An 18,306-nucleotide genomic window follows, 5' to 3' on the forward strand; every position below is an offset into this window, starting at 1 on the left:
TTATGGACATAAATATTATAGTGCCTCTCAGTGGTAACCCACTAACCAGGGAATACCACTGTAGATGCACCAAATCCACTCCACTAAAGTGTGCATGCCTCTCAACTGTTCTGATTCCAGCAGGACAGCCCCGCTATTTGGACACTGTCCTGCTGTCCGACCGGCAGGCCACTGGTGGGACAGCGTTCTGCTCTGCAAAGCATTTAGTGATCCCTGAACACATGCTGTGCACACATGCATGGTATCTAATCAGCGCAGGGAAGTGAGCCATGGGGCTGCACTCAACCATCCCAATTTGATGGCAGCAAAAATAGGATTTTAATACCTACCGGTAAATCCTTTTCTCTTAGTCCGTAGAGGATGCTGGGGATGCTTCAAGAACCATGGGGTATAGACGGGATCCGCAGGAGACATGGGCACACTATAAGACTTTGAATGGGTGCGAACTGGCTCCTCCCTCTATGCCCCTCCTCCAGACTCCAGTTATAGGAACTGTGCCCAGGGAGACGGACTTTTCGAGGAAAAGGATTTATTTAATTATTTTAAACTAAGGTGAGATACATACCAGCTCACACCACTAACATGCCGTACAACATGGCATTCAACAACAACAACGCATGCAACGGCATGACCAACAACAGTCAAAGATTGACTGAACTCAACGCAACCTGAGCGTAACTATAACCAAACTACAGGTACAGCCCGCACTAGGACGGGCGCCCAGAATCCTCTACGGACTAAGAGAAAAGGATTTACCGGTAGGTATTAAAATCCTATTTTCTCATACGTCCTAGAGGATGCTGGGGATGCTTCAAGAACCATGGCGTTTATACCAAAGCTATAGAACGGGCGGGAGAGTGCGGATGACTCTGCAGCACCGATTGACCAAACAAGAGGTCCTCCTCAGCCAGGGTATCAAACTTGTAAAACTTCGCAAAGGTGTTTGAACCCGACCAAGTAGCAGCTCGGCAAAGTTGTAATGCCGAGACTCCCCGGGCAGCCGCCCAGGATGAGCCCACCTTTCTGGTAGAATGGGCTTTCACCGATTTCGGTAACGGCAATCCTGCCATAGAATGAGCCTGCTGAATCGTATTACAAATCCAGCGCGCAATAGTCTGCTTAGAAGCAGTAGCCCCAATCTTGTTGGGAGCCCACAGGACAAACAGAGCCTCTGTTTTCCTAACCTGCGCCGTTCTGGCAACATATATCTTTAAAGCTCTGACCACATCGAGAGACTTTGACTCCGACAAGGCGTCAGTAGCCACTGGCACCACAATTGGCTGGTTAACATGAAATGATGAGACCACTTTTGGCAGAAATTGCTGACGAGTTCTCAACTCTGCTCTATCAGCATGGAAAATCAAATAGGGGCTTTTGTGAGACAAAGCCGCTAACTGAGACACTCGCCTTGCAGACGCCAAGGCCAACAACATGACCACTTTCCAAGTAAGGAATTTTAACTCAACCTTGCGCAAAGGTTCAAACCGATGTGATTGCAAGAATTGCAATACCACATTAAGGTCCCATAGTGCCACTGGGGGCACAAAGGGAGGTTGGATGTGCAGCACGCCTTTTACGAAGGTCTGAACTTCTGGAAGGGAGGCCAATTCTTTTTGAAAAAAGATCGACAAGGCTGAAATCTGTACTTTAATAGAGCCTAACTTTGGGCCCGCATCCACACCTGCTTGTAGGAAATGGAGCAAACGCCCCAGGTGAAATTCTTCCGTAGGAGCCTTCTTGGATTCACACCAAGACACATATTTTCTCCAAATACGGTGGTAATGCTTTGCCGTTACTTCTTTTCTAGCCTGAAGAAGTGCAGGAATGACTTCACTGGGAATACCCTTTCGAGCTAGGATTTTGCGTTCAACCGCCACGTCAAACGCAGCCGCGATAAGTCCTGATACACGCACGGCCCCTGTTGTAACAGGTCCTCCCGAAGAGGAAGAGGCCAGGGATCTTCTATGAGCAACTCCTGAAGATCTGGATACCAGGCCCTTTTTGGCCAATCCGGAACAATGATGATCGCCTGAATCCTTGTTCTTCTTATAATTTTTATCACCTTCAGAATGAGTGGAAGTGGAGGGAACTCATAGACCGACTGAAACACCCACTGTGTCACTAGGGCGTCCACCGCTATCGCTTGAGGGTCCCTTGACCTGGAACAATATCTCTGAAGTTTCTTGTTGAGGCGGGACGCCGTCATGTCCACTTGAGGAACTCCCCAACGACTTGTCACTTCTGCAAAGACCTCTTGATGAAGACCCCACTCTCCTGGATGGAGATCGTGTCTGCTGAGGAAGTCTGTTTCCCAGTTGTCCACTCCTGGACCGCTGACAGAGCGCTGGCATGTCTTTCCGCCATCGCCGCTCTGCTTTTTGTTCCGCCTTGGCGGTTTATCTACGCCACTGCTGTCACGTTCTCTGACTGAATCAAGATCGGCAGACCTCGAAGAAGATGTTCTGCTTGCAGTATGCCGTTGTAGATGGCTCTTAATTCCAGAATGTTTATGTGTAGACAAGCTTCCTGGCTTGACCACTTTCCCTTAAGTTTCTTCCCTGTGTGACTGTTCCCCAGCCTCGGAGGCTTGCATCTGTGGTCACCAGGATCCAATCCTGAATCCCGAACCTGCGTCCCTCCAGAAGGTGAGAACTGTGCAGCCACCACAGAAGGGAAATTCTGGTCCTGGGAGATAGAATTATTTTGCGATGCATGTCCAGGTGAGACCCGGACCACTGGTCCAGCAGGTTCCACTGAAACACCCTGGCATGGAACCTGCCATACGGAATGGCCTCGTAGGCCGCCACCATCTTCCCCAGCAACCGAGTGCAGTGAAGAACTGACAACTTTGCCGGTTTCAGAATCTGTATTACCATGTTCTGTATTTCCAGAGCTTTTTCCACTGGAAGAAAAACTCTTTGCAATTCAGTATCCAGACTCATACCCAGGAACGACAGCCGTGTCGTTGGATCCAAATGTGATTTTGGCAAATTTAGGAGCCAACTGCGTTGTTGCAGAATCGTCAGTGAAAGGGCAACATTCTTCAACAATTGCTCCTTGGACCTCGCCTTTATGAGGAGATCGTCCAAGTACGGGATAATTGTGATTCCCTGCTTGCGCAGGAGAGCCATCATTTCCGCCATTACTTTGGTAAAAATCCTCGGAGCCGTGGACAGACCACACGGCAACGTCTGAAATTGGTAATGACAATCCTGCACAGCAAATCTCAGGTAAGCCTGATGTGGAGGATATATGGAGACATGTAAGTAGGCATCTTTTATGTCGACCGACACCATAAAATCCCTCTCCTCCAGACTGGAGATCACTGCTCGTAGAGACTCCATCTTGAACTTGAATTTTTTTAGAAAGAAATTGAGGGATTTTAGGTTTAGAATTGGTCTGACTGAGCCATCCGGCTTCGGGACCACGAACAGGCTCGAATAAAACCCTTCCCCCTGTTGAGACGGGGGTACCGTGACAATCACTTGATTTTGACACAACTTTAGTATCGCAGCGCTTACTATCTCCCATTCTGGAAGAGAAGCTGGCAAGGCCGATTTGAAAACTCGGTGAGGGGGCACGTCTTGAAACTCTAACTTGTACCCCTGGGTTACTATGTCTACTATCCAAGGATCCAGGTCAGAGTGTACCCAGACCTGACTGAAGAGTTTGAGACGTGCCCCCACTGGTGCGGACTCCCGCAACGGAGCCCCAGTGTCATGCGGTGGATTTGGTAGGAGCCGGAGAGGACTTCTGCTCCTGGGAACTTGCCACAGCCCGTGATCTTTTTCCCCGTCCTCTCCCCCTCGCAGCAAGGAAGGAGTATCCACGTCCTTTTTTTAATTTATTGGGTCGAAAGGACTGCATCTGATAGTGAGGCGATTTCTTCTGCTGTGTAGGGACATAAGGTAAAAATGAAGGCTTACCCGCGGTAGCCGCAGACACCAGGTCAGTGAGGCCGTCGCCAAACAAGACCCTACCGTTAAACGGAAGAGACTCCATCGCCTTCTTAGAGTCAGCATCAGCATTCCATTGATGTATCCACAACGCTCTCCTTGCTGAGACCGCTATGGCATTGGCCCTTGAACCCAAAAGGCCAATATCCCTTACAGCTTCTTTTAAATATGCTGCAGCGTCCCTGATGTGACCCAGAGTCAAAAGCACACTATCCCTGTCTAGGGTATCTACCTCAGATGACAAGTTATCTGCCCACCTTTCAATAGCGCTACTTACCCATGCAGCAGCAACGGCAGGCCTGAGTAGCGACCCTGTAGTGACATAAATGGATTTCAGTGTATTTTCCTGCTTACGATCCGCAGGATCCTTTAGGGCTGCGCCACCTTTTTGGATAGACGCGATAAAGCTTTGTCTACCGTGGGGATTGACTCCCACCTTTCCCTGTCCCCAGAGGGGAACGGATATGCTACTGGAATTCTTTTGGGAACCTGTATCTTTTTGTCAGGATTTTCCCAAGCCTTTTTGACAAAGCGTGTTCAGTTCACGAGAGGGAGGAAATGTTACCTCAGGTTTCTTTCCTTTAAACATACAGACTCTTGTATCAGGAACAGCAGGGTCCTCAGTGATATGTAATACGTCTTTTATCGCCACAATCATGTACTGAATACTCTTAGCCAGCTTTGGGTGTAATCTGGCATCACTATAGTCGACACTGGAATCAGAGTCCGTGTCGGTATCTGTATCTGCTATCTGGGTAAATGCACGTTTCTGTGACCCCAAAGGGGTCTGGGCCTGTGACAAAGCATCTTCCATGGATTTCCTCCATGTTTGGTTCTTAGATTCAGATTTATCAAATCTCTTAGTCAACTTAGTCACGTTTGCATTTAAAACACTCAACATGACTTCCGGTGGGCGGGGCATCTAGTATGGCCGCTTCTTAACAATCCTCCCGACTGAGGCAGCTATAATCCTCCCTTGTCACCTTCTGAAAGCTCCGTTAGACGGGAAACTTTTACTGCATCAGGTGGCTGATATAGAGTGGACCCCGAATATATCACTTTGTTGTCGGGAAATTACCTCTGCACCGGAGTCTAGCCTCTTTCAGTAAAGGCGCGTATGACCGCCATTGTTTTGGCGCGAAACCCAGAGTGGGTCGGCGGACGCCTGTACCGGAGTTGTTGGCAACCTCGAACTGCCCGATACCTGCTGGTGCCCCCGTTTAACAACTTTTACCCCTGCGGGGAGAGACCCTCTTCTCAAAGTCTGACGGTTTGTCCGTCTCGGTTCCTCGTGCTGCACACTGATTAGCAGGGGGAAAGGCGCGGAAGATTGCCTGCGGGCTCTTACCTACTACGTGAGTGAAACCGAACCTCGAGACGATATCGGAGATACTAAAGTGAGCTCCCATTCCTTAAGAGAGAGGCTCGACTGAGGTCCCGCTGCTTTGTCCGGCGCGATTGTGGTGGCGGCGGCGTGTATGCCTCCTCTATCTACTCGACGGTGTGCGCTTACGCCGGGACCTGCTGTAAACCCTTGGGGCTGGTGCTGGAGCCGTGGTGTACTGTCGACGGCCGGATATTCCCTGTCCCTGCCGACGAGACTGGCATAGGCTATCAGCGGTGGAAGCTGAGTTGCGCTACCCGACACCCTGGTTTGGACGGTTGCGACGGGTGCACACACCTGCCCATCTATTCACGGACATTTGCCCCTGAACTTGCTACTTACCCGTGGTGAAGTGGGATCTACGTGGAGGTCACTGGCTGGTTTCGAGGAGACGGGTCATCCTCTGGAGTTTGGAGATGCGGGGTCTCCCCGGCTAAGCTGCCCGGACGTTTCACTCCCAGCCTGTGTGCACTCCCCGGATCCCTATCCCTGCCGGAGGGGCCTGGTTGGGCTGCTGGAGATGGACGCCCTGACTGGCACCACTGCCTGTACGGCAGCAACTTGGGCATCCTTCTCTACACCTGTCGGGGGACATCTACCCTTAGGCTCGCTGCCCTCACCCGGAGTGGGGTCTACCTGGACGGCGATTCGCAACGGTTTGCTAACAGCGGCTCTGTGTACCACCTTCTGTGACCCTGCTGGATACTGACGGAGCACTACTTCGAAGATTGTACCTGCCTGAGGGTCCGACCCTGGTGGGTCCATCTCACGACACACAAGATTTGTTGCCTGCTGTACAGTTTTGCCTATACTGCCTCCTACACGGTGAGTCCGTTCTGACTTGGGGAGGTGTGGGTCACACTTGTGTTTTGGGTTGGCTCGGGGCTGAGGTCAATATCTTGGATGGGATATACTGTATGAACATTGACTCTGACTGTACACCACTTGGAGCCTGCATACCTGGGAGCTGTGTGTTTTGATTTCACACGGGGACAGCTCGCTCTCTGCTAACTGAGTCACACACAGTGTGGGACATATGAAGGCTGCGTGGACTCTGGGCTTTGCATTTCTGTCAGGTGCACCAGTACTGCCCCATAGACCTGTTTTGCCTCGCACATTAGTGCTTATCGTGTGATAATTTACTATACTCTTTGTTGCAGGTGGTTATTTTTATAATATCTTATTATATGTTTTTGTTGTTACCCCTCTGCTGATGCCTCAAATCCCTTTCGTATAATTAGTATTTCCCTGTGACACATCCCATGTAGGCTCACTACAGGCTTTCAAAAATCTGCTGGATAGCTGTACTAGATTTTGAAGGTTGGTCTTGTGGTTTCCTAGCCCTAAAATCCCCCTACTGGACATACTTTGGAACACAGTTGAGCCAAAGGATTTTACTTATAATATTGCACTGACACCTAGTGGTTACTTCGCCTGAAGCGGCAGATTTCATAAATTAACACTATTTCAAATCTGTACGTTTGCATTAGAGGGCTCTTCAATACTATATTCATCTGTGTTCCACAGGCTGGATTACGAGTGGAATACCCTCAAAACAACTGGCAGATTTTTTCTGCTTCAATTATGTATAAACGAATATTGTAAGCCACTGAAGCTTAGTTATATTGCTGTCACAGTAACCAACGGTACTCTAAAGGTTAGCTATCCAGTGCTATGATAGTCTGTGTACATTTTCTTGTTAACAATATTGTATAAACCTTCACTCAATGACCTGCTGAGAGAATACCACTCAGCCGTGATTTCCAATTAGGTTAGTCCACCTCACTGAACTTAGGTTATTACCGCCTTATATCAACGACTTCTACTACATAACAGCTCGAACTGCACAGGTTTGTAGCTTGGTGTCACAGGGTTTTGTATCACCGCAGGTTGAGGTTGTATGTTTTTTTTTTTTATATATCTTTCCTCATCATTGTATCTGCATACTTCCATTGTGTATATTGGATAATAATTTCTTGTGTTAGGTCATCTCTACTATGCATTCTTAACAAAATGTGATAAAAACTTTCTATGGTGAGCCTTTAGCCTTTCCTTAGTGCAAACTATTTCAGAATAACAATTATGTTGTCTTTTGGGAAGCTTACTCAGACAATTTGGCGTGGTCGTCCGGTTATGGACAGGTTTGTGTCCAGAACAGCTACTCCAAACTCATCAATATACCCCACTAATACAAACATGGTTAGAAATAAGAAACACTCTGCTCAATCTCAGAATCCCCCATCCCCATCGGGTTCGTCCTCCTCCTCCACTGGAGGTGTCTCAGCCCATGCCCCAATTCATACTGGCATTGCTATTCCATCTTCTGCGGAGAATGCCAAGGAGGTAATCTCAATGCTAATGCCTTTAATGGATAAACGCTTTGAAGATTTACATGCTCGTCTAGATGCCTCTTTAGCTAAAATTGATGCCAATACGGCAAGAATAGAGGAAGTAGAGCAACGCACTAGTGCGACGGAAGATACCATACACTCATCGCAAGTAACCGTTGCCTCTCAATCCCAGACCATTGACTCCTTATCAGTAAAGCTTGATGACCTAGAAAATAGAAATAGGGGAAGCAATTTCCGATTCATTGGTATCCCTGAATCGGTCAAGGACGCCCAACTTGATGAATATATTAGTGTCAGAATCCCTCAAGCTTTGGACTCCCCAGATGCCTCTAATGTTCCACAACTGGAGAGGGTGCATAGAATAGGCCCCCAGCGCCAACGTGAAGATTCTAGGCCTCACCCGGTCATAGCCTTGGACTACCGGGCCAAAGAACGGATGCTATCTGCTTATAGGGCCAAACAAAATCTACTTTTAGATGGCAACCGTGTTCTAATATTCCAGGATTTTTCCACGTTGGTGACTCAAAGGAGGAAAGCCTTCTCTGAGGTGTGTAAAATGTTAATTGACCAAAACCAGCGCTTTGCGCTTCTTTATCCGGCTAAACTAAGAGTGATGATTAATGGTCGACCTGTGATCTTTACTGACCCGCAGAGGGCCAAAGATCATTTTCAAAGGCATCGTTCACCCTCCCCATCTAGTTCTGTGGCTGGATCTGCAGGGGGGTCATGACTGTCTTTAACAAATGAAGTTTGCACATTTAATGTACTTTGACGGATTACGTCTTAGAAAGTTTAGGCTATAGGCCCCAGATTTCTCACTTAAATTTGTTACATTGTAGTAATGACTTTTTTTTTGTTTGTATGGATTTGTATATTTTTGTGGATTATCGGGAGCACTCCTTCTTTGTCAGGATGGGGTCCTCCAGTTTCTCTGGTGGAACAGTTAGTCCTCCCCCATATTGTTTGTTCTTTTGTTTGGAAAATGTATGCACTGCATTTTGTCACTGTTTTTTTTTTCTTTCTGTTTACATGTATTGCCAATGCACTGTGGATAATATTTCTGACGTCTCTTCTTAGGGGGGTGGATGGGGAGCCGCATGGGGGAGCTTTGGGCCCGTTTTCTGGGGTAGATCCTTTTTCTAACAAGCTTGATGACAACGCAGGCTAATAATGATTCCACTGTCCGGGCTCCTTCCAGTGTCTCTTTGTTGTCATGGAATGTAGGGGGACTCAATTCCCCAATAAAACGCAAAAAGGTACTCACACATATTCGTAGGTTACGCCCTCAATTAATTTTTCTACAGGAGACTCATTGGGTGGCGGGGGATGGCTCCGCTCTTCGGGCTTCTTGGGTTGGGGAGTGCGTATCTGCATCTTATCGCTCAAAGTCACGTGGGGTAGCTACACTCTTTCATAGGGACTTACGATATTCTATATTAGACTCAATGATTGACCCTAATGGTCGTTTTGTGGTGGTGGACGTGGAGCTGGAAGGCGCCAAGTACACTTTAGTCAATGTATATGCTCCCAACGTTAACCAGACTGTGTTTTTTCGTGATCTGAGTAAAAAATTAGCCAGTCGTACGTTGTACCCATTGGTTATTGGCGGTGACTTTAACACTGTAGACGACCCAACAATTGATAAATCTCCACCTGCTGCTAGAGCGACTTCCCACTGCTGGCGTTGTATACAGGAATTGAATAATACGTTTCATCTAGGGGACCCCTGGCGTTTACTGAACTTAACAGATAAGACGTATACACACCACGCTAGAGCACACAATTCACTCACCGATTATTTTCTGGTAGCCTCTTCACTTTTAACCCAGGTTAAATCTACTGATATAGGAGATATAGTAATATCCGATCATGCCCCGATTCATTTATCCCTCTATTTGCAAAATGCTCACCCTCGGGACCGCTTTTGGAGATTCCCGGACTATTTGGCGCAATCGGAAGACTTTAAACGGTTTCTAGTTTACAATTGGACTAATTTCGTAGATGACAATATTGAACATTGGGACAACCCGGTGCTCTTCTGGGAATCTTCAAAGGCGGTAATGCGGGGTCACATTATAGGTTATGTTACAAAATTGAAAAAGGACGCAGCTAGAAAGTATCACACGTTACAGACAGCAGTCTCCCACAGTTTTCAAGACTATGTCAGCTGTTCCTCTGACTTAGCTTTGGAGGTTTATTTACAGCACAAAAAATTGTTAGAGTCTTTTTTGACCGTACAGGCAACCCAACGTTTGGATTATACCAAACATTCTTTTTACCGTTGGGGTAACAAACCTGGAAGGTTGCTATCTATGATGTCGAAGCCTTGGAAGAAACGTACATTTATGTCTTTTGTTAAGGATTCGACATCAGGTAAACTTCTCCTTAAAACGTCAGAGATACTGTCTAAGTTTACTCAATTTTATACTGAACTCTATGCTGCAAAACCTTTTGACTCCGATTTACATTCCAAATTGTTGAATGAAGCTAATCTTCCTAAACTTACACAGGCTCAGAAGGACTTAATGTCGGCGGACGGGGAGCTTGAAAGGGTGATTAGTAACCTCTTGCCACACAAGTCACCGGGCCCGGATGGATACACTGGGATATATTTTAAACTCCTCCAAAATGAGATTACCCCTACCCTTCTTGAGCTTTATGGTACACTTTTTCAGAACACTCCGTCATACCCCTCATTTTCTCATGCATATACAACTTTAATCCCCAAACCGGGCAAAGACCCTACCGAGGTGGATGCTTATAGGCCCATTTCTTTGATAAACATTGATTTTAAAATTTTTGCAAAGATCATGGCTAATAGACTCCAGAGCATTCTCCCTGAGCTACTCACACATCATCAGGTTTGCTTTGTTAGGGGCCGCCACTCAGTGAAGGCAATACGAACTGCCCTTGCATCAGTAATTGCCGCTTCTCATTCCACAAATCCTGATTGTATGCTACTTAGCTTAGATACCCATAAAGCCTTTGATACAGTGATGTGGCCTCATCTGTTTAAAGTCCTTGAGAAACGTGAATTCACCCCATCATTTATACAACTAATTCAGTATTTCTACTCCTTGCCCACTACATCCTTGATTGTCAACGGAGTACGTGGCCCCTTAATAAATATGCAAAGAGGTACACGCCAGGGCTGCCCCCTCTCGCCCCTATTGTTCAACTTGGCAATTGACCCGCTCTTTCGAATCCTTCAAACTTCCACCTCTTTTCATGGAATCCAAATCGGCACAGCGGAGGTACGCCTCATGGCCTTTGCAGATGATGTCCTATTACATATATCTAACCCTCAGGACTCCTTATCTGCAATCTTAAATATTTTGACTGATTTCGGACGGGTCTCAGGCTTTGAGGTGAATATGTCTAAGTCTATGGGCTTATTTTTGAGGCCAGGGGTAATCCGGCCTGCATGGAGTAGTCATTTACCGCTGTCATGGGCCAAATTCCACATCACCTATTTGGGAATTCAATTACCAAAATTGCCATCGGCTCTCTACCGGCTGAATATTACCAGAGCAATCTCTTCCGTCGCGACGGAGCTTGAGGGGTGGAGCCATCTCCTGTTATCTTATTTGGGAAGGGCGAGTCTAATAAAGATGGTTACTTTTCCACGTTTACTTTATTTGTTTCAATCTCTGCCACTCCTTTTGACGCAAAGGGACACTCTAAAGATTAATGCTTTATTCAGAAGGTTTCTATGGAGAGGTAAACGTCCCAGGATCGCCCTGGAGAAATTGCAGCAGACCAGAGACAATGGAGGTATTAACTTTCCGCATATAACACACTAAAATCATGCATCTCTTTTACGACATTTGCGCGACTGGTTACACAATAGTGAAATTTACACAGATTCGATTTTAGATAAACAATTTCTGTCGGAGGGTAATTTAATTACCTTCTTACATCAACATGACGCAGAAATTGATCAGGAATAACGAGATAATCCATTGTTATGGTCCACGAGAAGAGTGTGGCATATACTACGCCATCAAAATAATTTAAATGCGCATAAATCCTTGTTTCTACCATTTTTGTCTAACCCGGATTTTCAAAACGGATTAGCATCCTTCCCTTTTAAATTATGGAGGAGGGAGGGAGTACAAGATGTAGGCAGTATAGTCGATATTTCCTCTAAACGTCTGTTGACGTTTGAACAGGCTAGGGAAAAATACCCAGTTCTTCAAAGATTCGCTTTGGCATTTTTCCAGGCGCAACATTACGCAAGCTCAATTGTCAGAGCTCTCTCAGAGCAGGATTGGCAGAATGCTACTGATAGTATGCTTCGATCATCTCCACCGGTTAAGAAAACATATGGACCATGAGCGGGTTACTTCAGGGGTTAGTCAATGGATATCTTCCTTCCCCTCCTTGTCGTGTGACGATTTACTTAAGAATCTTCGCAGTTGCTGTAAATTGTTGCCCGCTGCGCAATATCGAGAGATGTTCTTGAACATTTTTCACCGCTCCTATTTCACACCCCGTAGGCATTATTTGGCTGGTATGACTACCTCTCATAACTGTTTAAGATGCATGTCCCCTCAAGCGGACTTCCTCCATTGCTTCTGGTCTTGTCCTTTGCTTCGGAGATTCTGGTTGGCGGTAAGGAAATTTTCCTTGGATCACCTAGTCAATTACATTCCATTTAGCGCTGAATGGGCAATATTCGGGATAGTACCTACTACACAAAGAATTGCTAGGGGATGTAGGAAGTTACTGCTAGCTATAAGCGCTGCTGCCCGAAAGACTATATTGCAAAGTTGGATTTCTACCTCTCCACCTTCCCTACAGATGTTTAAAAATAAGCTACTCCATGTTTTTAACATGGATTGGATTGAAGCATCATTGAATAAGGAACGTTTGGTTCCGCCTTTCTTTGAAACATGGGAAAGTTATATCCCCACTCTACCCAGGGAGTTTCAGAATAGAATAGTAGAATCTCTTGCAAACACAACGTGGTTTATGCAGCGAAGAATCGCGGGTGATCTCCCCTTCGACATATGAGGAAATATTGTTGCTTGCTCTCCCCCTTTTGCTTACAAATGACACTTTGGGGTTTGGATCTTGTGGTCCTGTGCGGCTCCTCATCCTCCCCCTCCCCCTTTTTTTCCATCTTTTCAATTGGTAACGTGTACGGTGAATGGCAGTGTTATAATCACTTTACACCACAGTAATGCGACCTGGCAGACAATTTATATATTATTTCATTGGTAAATGGATAACCTTCCAATATTGATTACTCTATTTCATTGTGATATAGCTACCGTATCTGATTCTATGTACTGCTTGGATGCACACTTTTGGCCATGTTAATATATTTTATGTACAGATTGTAAAGAAATGTCAGCAATTGCGGTGCTTAATAAAGTTTATTTTGAAAAAAAAAACACTCAACATATTCACCCAATCATCCGTCGGCGGTGCCGACACGGTCACTCTCGCATTATTTTCTGTCCCCACTCCAGCCTCCTCCTGGGAAGAGCATTCAGCCTCAGACATGTCGACACACGTACCGACACACACAACCACACTCGGGCTATAGGAGACAGACCCACAATAAAGCCTGCAAGAGGGACACAGAGAGAGTTCTGCCAGCTCACACCCAGCGCCTATCCCGGTACTGAGGCCAGTAAAATGACTGCCCAGACCTGTTAGCGCTTTATATATATACAAATCAGCACCAAATTATTTGTGTCCCCCCCCCCCGTTTTGCACCCTGTTACTTGTACAGCAGTGTGGAGGACAGGGCCAGCGTCTCTGCAGCTTCTGAGGAGAGAAAATGGTGCTGGTCAGAGCTGTGTGGGCTAAGCCCCGCCCACTACATGGCACGCTTCAGTCCCGCTTAAAAATATATTTATACTGGCGGGGGTCCCTTAACTAGTGCCCGGGGCACTGTTATAACTCATGCCAGTCTGATTTGAGGTATTCATGCTGCCCAGGGCGCCCCCCCCCTGAGCCCTGCACCCTGCAGTGCTGTGTTATGTGTGGGAGCATGGCGCGCAGCGCGGTACCTATTCTGCCGTCACTGAAGTCTTCTGATCTTCACATACTCACCCGGCTTCTATCTTCTGGCTTTGTGAGGGGGGTGACGGCGCGGCTCCGGGAACAAGCAGCTAGGCGTACCGTAGTGATCGAACCCTCTGGAGCTAATGGTGTCCAGTAGCCTAAGAAGCAGAGCCCTTGAACTCTTAAGAAGTTGCTCTGCTTCTCTCCCCTCACTCCCACGATGCAGGGAGCCTGTAGCCAGCAGGTCTCCCTGAAAATAACAAACCTAATAAAGTCTTTTTCAGAGAAACTCTGGAGAGCTCCTCAGTGTGCATCCAGTCTCACTGGGCACAGAATCTAACTGGAGGAGGAGGGGCATAGAGGGAGGAGCCAGTTCACACCCATTCAAAGTCTTATAGTGTGCCCATGTCTCCTGCGGATCCCGTCTATACCCCATGGTTCTTGAAGCATCCCCAGCATCCTCTAGGACGTATGAGAAAGTTGGGAGGTAAGTGCGGGTTTTTAGAAGTGGAGATGTTGCCCATAGCAATCAGATTTATCTAGCACCTTCTAGAAGATAATAGCTAGAATCTGACTGGTTCCTATGTGCAACATCTCCACTACTAAAAACTCACACTTTAGTAAATATACCCTCCTTAAATCTTATTCAGATATTTTGTCCCATATAACAGAATTGATGCATTTCAACACAATACAAGATGCATCCAGCCTTCTTTTGATAAGTAATGCCTGATCCACCCTGCCATCAGAAGATGAACAATTTTGCACTCCTCACAGACACCACTAACTGTATGCAATGATCCAGACATTTCCGGTAAATCAGTGCATTGTTACATGTCTAGTGGGCAGTCATTAATACTAAATCCCATGTCATATCATCTATCCAGCATACTATTCATTCCAATGTCATGCTTATTGCTGGAATGAATGTGTAGCACACATCTGGGTATTTATCTGATGTAAACAATAAGGGATGAATGTACAGTATGATAGATTTTTGTTATGGACGTTTACATACTTCCTATGATGGTGCAGGTCCCACCACTCTCTACAACTGCCATTGCTTAATCTCTCTTCACCATAATATTTTTGGGATCCGGTCTGAAGATCGACAGTATCTAGGTCGACAATGTTTAGGTCGACCACTGTAGGTCGACAGTCACTAGGTCGACATGGATGGAAGGTCGACAGGGTTTCTAGGTCGACATGTGCTAGGTCGACAGGTCTAAAGGTCGACATGAGTTTTTCACATTTTTTTCTTTTTTTGAATTTTTTCATACTTAACGATCCACATGGACTATGATTGGAACGGTAATCTGTGCAGAGCGAAGCGGTAGCGGAGCGAAGGCACCATGCCCGAAGCATGGCGAGCGAAGCGAGGGGACGCGGTGCACTAATTTGGGATCCCGGTCACTCTACGAAGAAAACGACAAAAAAAAAAAAAATCCTCATGTCGACCTTTAGACCTGTCGACCTAGAAACCCTGTCGACCTTCCATCCATGTCGACCTAGTGACTGTCGACCTACAGTGGTCGACCTAAACATTGTCGACCTAGATACTGTCGATTTGATGAACCACACCCAATATTTTTACCTTTTCCCATAGTACTCCTGTCAATCTTACCAGGGTGTGATAATCCCCATGCAATACAGGGGAATGTGCTCTGGTTACGAGGAATACGTGTGACATCATTAAGGGAAGGGTATAATGCCAGGTCCAGACAGGACTATAAATATGACAAGAAGCAGCCAAAGTGGCGACAGACACAACTCCCTTTGTTCATTGTCTGTACAGAGGAATAACAAGCTATGAATAGCATATACATTGCGCTGTGTTAGCCACAATTCAGTGAATAACATTTTCAGGTTTTAGTGGATTTAAACGCAGAATCTAGGAGTACCACATTATTTACTATCTTATATTTAGGGGGTGAAACTGTGGCTACCAATGTACATAACATGTGAAAACAATATACACAGTGCACAATGTGTACAACTTGCCAACTCATATTAAGTTTGTACTACAGAAAGTACTTTAGTTTTACTAGGAAAATATGCTTCATGTTTTACCAGTAATTCTTGCTAACACAATGTTTAATATTCACCTTTGGCATCCCAGGAGTGTCAAGCCAGACTTTATAGATGACTTCAACAGATAGACCACGTCTATGAGAGAAAGAGAAAGAATTAGCATAGATTGCACACCCAAACTGAATATATTTTGCCTTTCAGTTTTTAGAGAAAACAGTCCGGATTGCGGCTTAGCAATACCTTGCCTCATAAATGCTCCTCTTGCCTTCCGTACAGACACTCGGACAGCTATACCTGTTTAGGGGTGGTAGTCAGTATGCCGTCTATTGGGTTCCCGGCACTCAGTATACCGGCGCCTGAATCCAGACACCCAGCATACCGACAACTATTCTCCCTCTTGGGGGTCCACGACACCCTTGGAGGGAGAATAAATAGCGTGGCGCATGTAGCGCGCCACCGAGCCCGCAAGGGGCTCATCTGCGCTCGCCCAGCTGTAGGTATGCCGGTGGTCGGGATCCTGGGCGCCGGCATACCATACTAGACCCCTGTTTAGTGTCTGCTACATACTGTATGTGTCCTCATACACACAGGAATTATATTTAAACACATACAAAGTCGCAGATGAAGAACAAGGGAACCTGGCGTGAGAAAAACCTGCACTTACACAGATTCAGACTCAGTCACACACAGATGCACATATGTTGCACAGCAAACTGATCAGTATAATCTAGCAAAGTCGTTTTGTCACTTCCAGTTGTTGTATTTATGCAAGTAAGATGTACATGTGGTGTTTGGCCAAGTTACCCAGGACCTGGCACACTGAGAGAGGCTCTTAGTTACGACATGAGCATCAGTGTATTAGGACACATCTGTATAGAAATCTGTACAGATGAATGACTGAATTGGTGTACACACTATAGGTGTTTCATATATCAAATCTAATTATCACCCACTTGGCTGTGTAGAGACATATAGATGTTTTTGAAGGCTAAAATGTTGGAGGTACAGTATGTAATATTTTAGTATATACCAGTGGTTCCCAAACAGGGTGCCTCGGGGCACTTGTAGGGGTGTCCTGGGTTGGTACCCCAGGACCAATTCAAATTATTTATGGTCAATGTTATTGGCAAAACCAATGCTTGTGGCTTCCAATCAAAAAACATGTGGACACACAGAAGCGAATCCTGTCCCTCTCCACAAACTGTAACTGACCCTAAGGATCACATATAAACACAATTTCCTTAATTTAATATTTTCTTTCTGAATTTCTCAATAAGAAACTTTTGGAATTGGGGTGCTGTGAAAAAATTCTGATCCTGTAGTGCACCGTGATTCAAAATAGTTTGGGAACCACTTGTACTGTATATACTACCAGAAGAAAAAAAAGATAGCAGTAAAATAAACTACAACCCAGTAGTATATTGCAGTGGTATTCAACATATGGCCCTCCAGATATTGTGGAACTAGACACCTCAGCATGCCCTGCCACAGTTTTACTATTAGGGCATGCTAAAACTGTGGCGGGGCATGCTGGGATGTGTAGATTCACAGCAGCTCGAAGGCCGTACATTGAATACCTCATGTGCACACATTAATTGTAGCATTGCATAGCTACATTTACTCAGATTACTTTCCACATGAAAGTCTCTTACAGAACTGACCAGCCACCTTACATTGCCTCATTTGCACAGTCTCTCTGCGACACCACATAGATACCTTAGTGGATTGCACAGGAAACTTGGCACCATCCATGCTCATAAAGCAGACTCATTGGCACACAGCACAGACCTCTTAACAGATTTCAAAACATTAGCACAGAGTTCTTACAACATTCCACAGGCCCCTTGGCATATTGGAGATGCATATTCCATATATCCTCTGCCTCACAGAGCCCATGCATGCTGTACAGATCCCTTACCACACTGCAGTTTATTAACACAGCCCTGTTGTACGTCACAGGCTAATTATCAGCGTTACACGGGCGGGTGTACACTACTGGTGGTTTATTGATGTTCAGCTGCCACATTCAGACCATGGCCCTCATTCCGAGTTGATCGGTCGCAAGGCGAATTTAGCAGAGTTACACACGCTAAGCCGCCGCCTACTGGGAGTGAATCTTAGCTTCTTAAAATTGCGACCGATGTATTCGCAATATTGCGATTACTAACTACTTAGCAGTTTCAGAGTAGCTTCAGACTTACTCTGCCTGTGCGATCAGTTCAGCGCTTGTCGTTCCTGGTTGACGTCACAAACACACCCAGCGTTCGCCCAGGCACTCCCACCGTTTCCCCGGCCACTCCTGCGTTTTTTCCGGAAACGGTAGCGTTTTCAGCCACACGCCCCTGAAACGCCGTGTTTCCGCCCAGTAACACCCATTTCCTGTCAATCACATTACGATCGCCGGAGCGATGAAAAAGCCGTGAGTAAAATTACTTTCTTCATAGTAAAGTTACTTGGCGCAGTCGCAGTGCGAACATTGCGCATGCGTACTAAGCGGATTTTCACTGCGATGCGATGAAAAATACCGAGCGAACAACTCGGAATGAGGGCCCATATACATGTGCTG

The 18,306-nt window shown here is 46.1% G+C and overlaps 1 protein-coding gene across 6 annotated transcripts in view; it reads right to left on the minus strand.

The window, feature by feature from the left end:
• The window catches only part of AOPEP (aminopeptidase O (putative)), a 1,013,974-nt gene that overhangs the window by 309,719 nt on the left and 685,949 nt on the right, over nt 1-18,306 (minus strand). For all 6 annotated transcript variants that reach the window (XM_063913752.1, XM_063913753.1, XM_063913756.1 and 3 more), the window contains one exon: nt 15,815-15,875. In XM_063913752.1, the coding sequence (XP_063769822.1) occupies nt 15,815-15,875 (61 nt within the window). The remainder of the gene's footprint in view (nt 1-15,814; nt 15,876-18,306) is intronic.

The sequence above is a fragment of the Pseudophryne corroboree genome, chromosome 1 (assembly GCF_028390025.1).
Source record: "Pseudophryne corroboree isolate aPseCor3 chromosome 1, aPseCor3.hap2, whole genome shotgun sequence".
Classification (NCBI taxonomy): Eukaryota; Metazoa; Chordata; class Amphibia; order Anura; family Myobatrachidae; genus Pseudophryne; species Pseudophryne corroboree.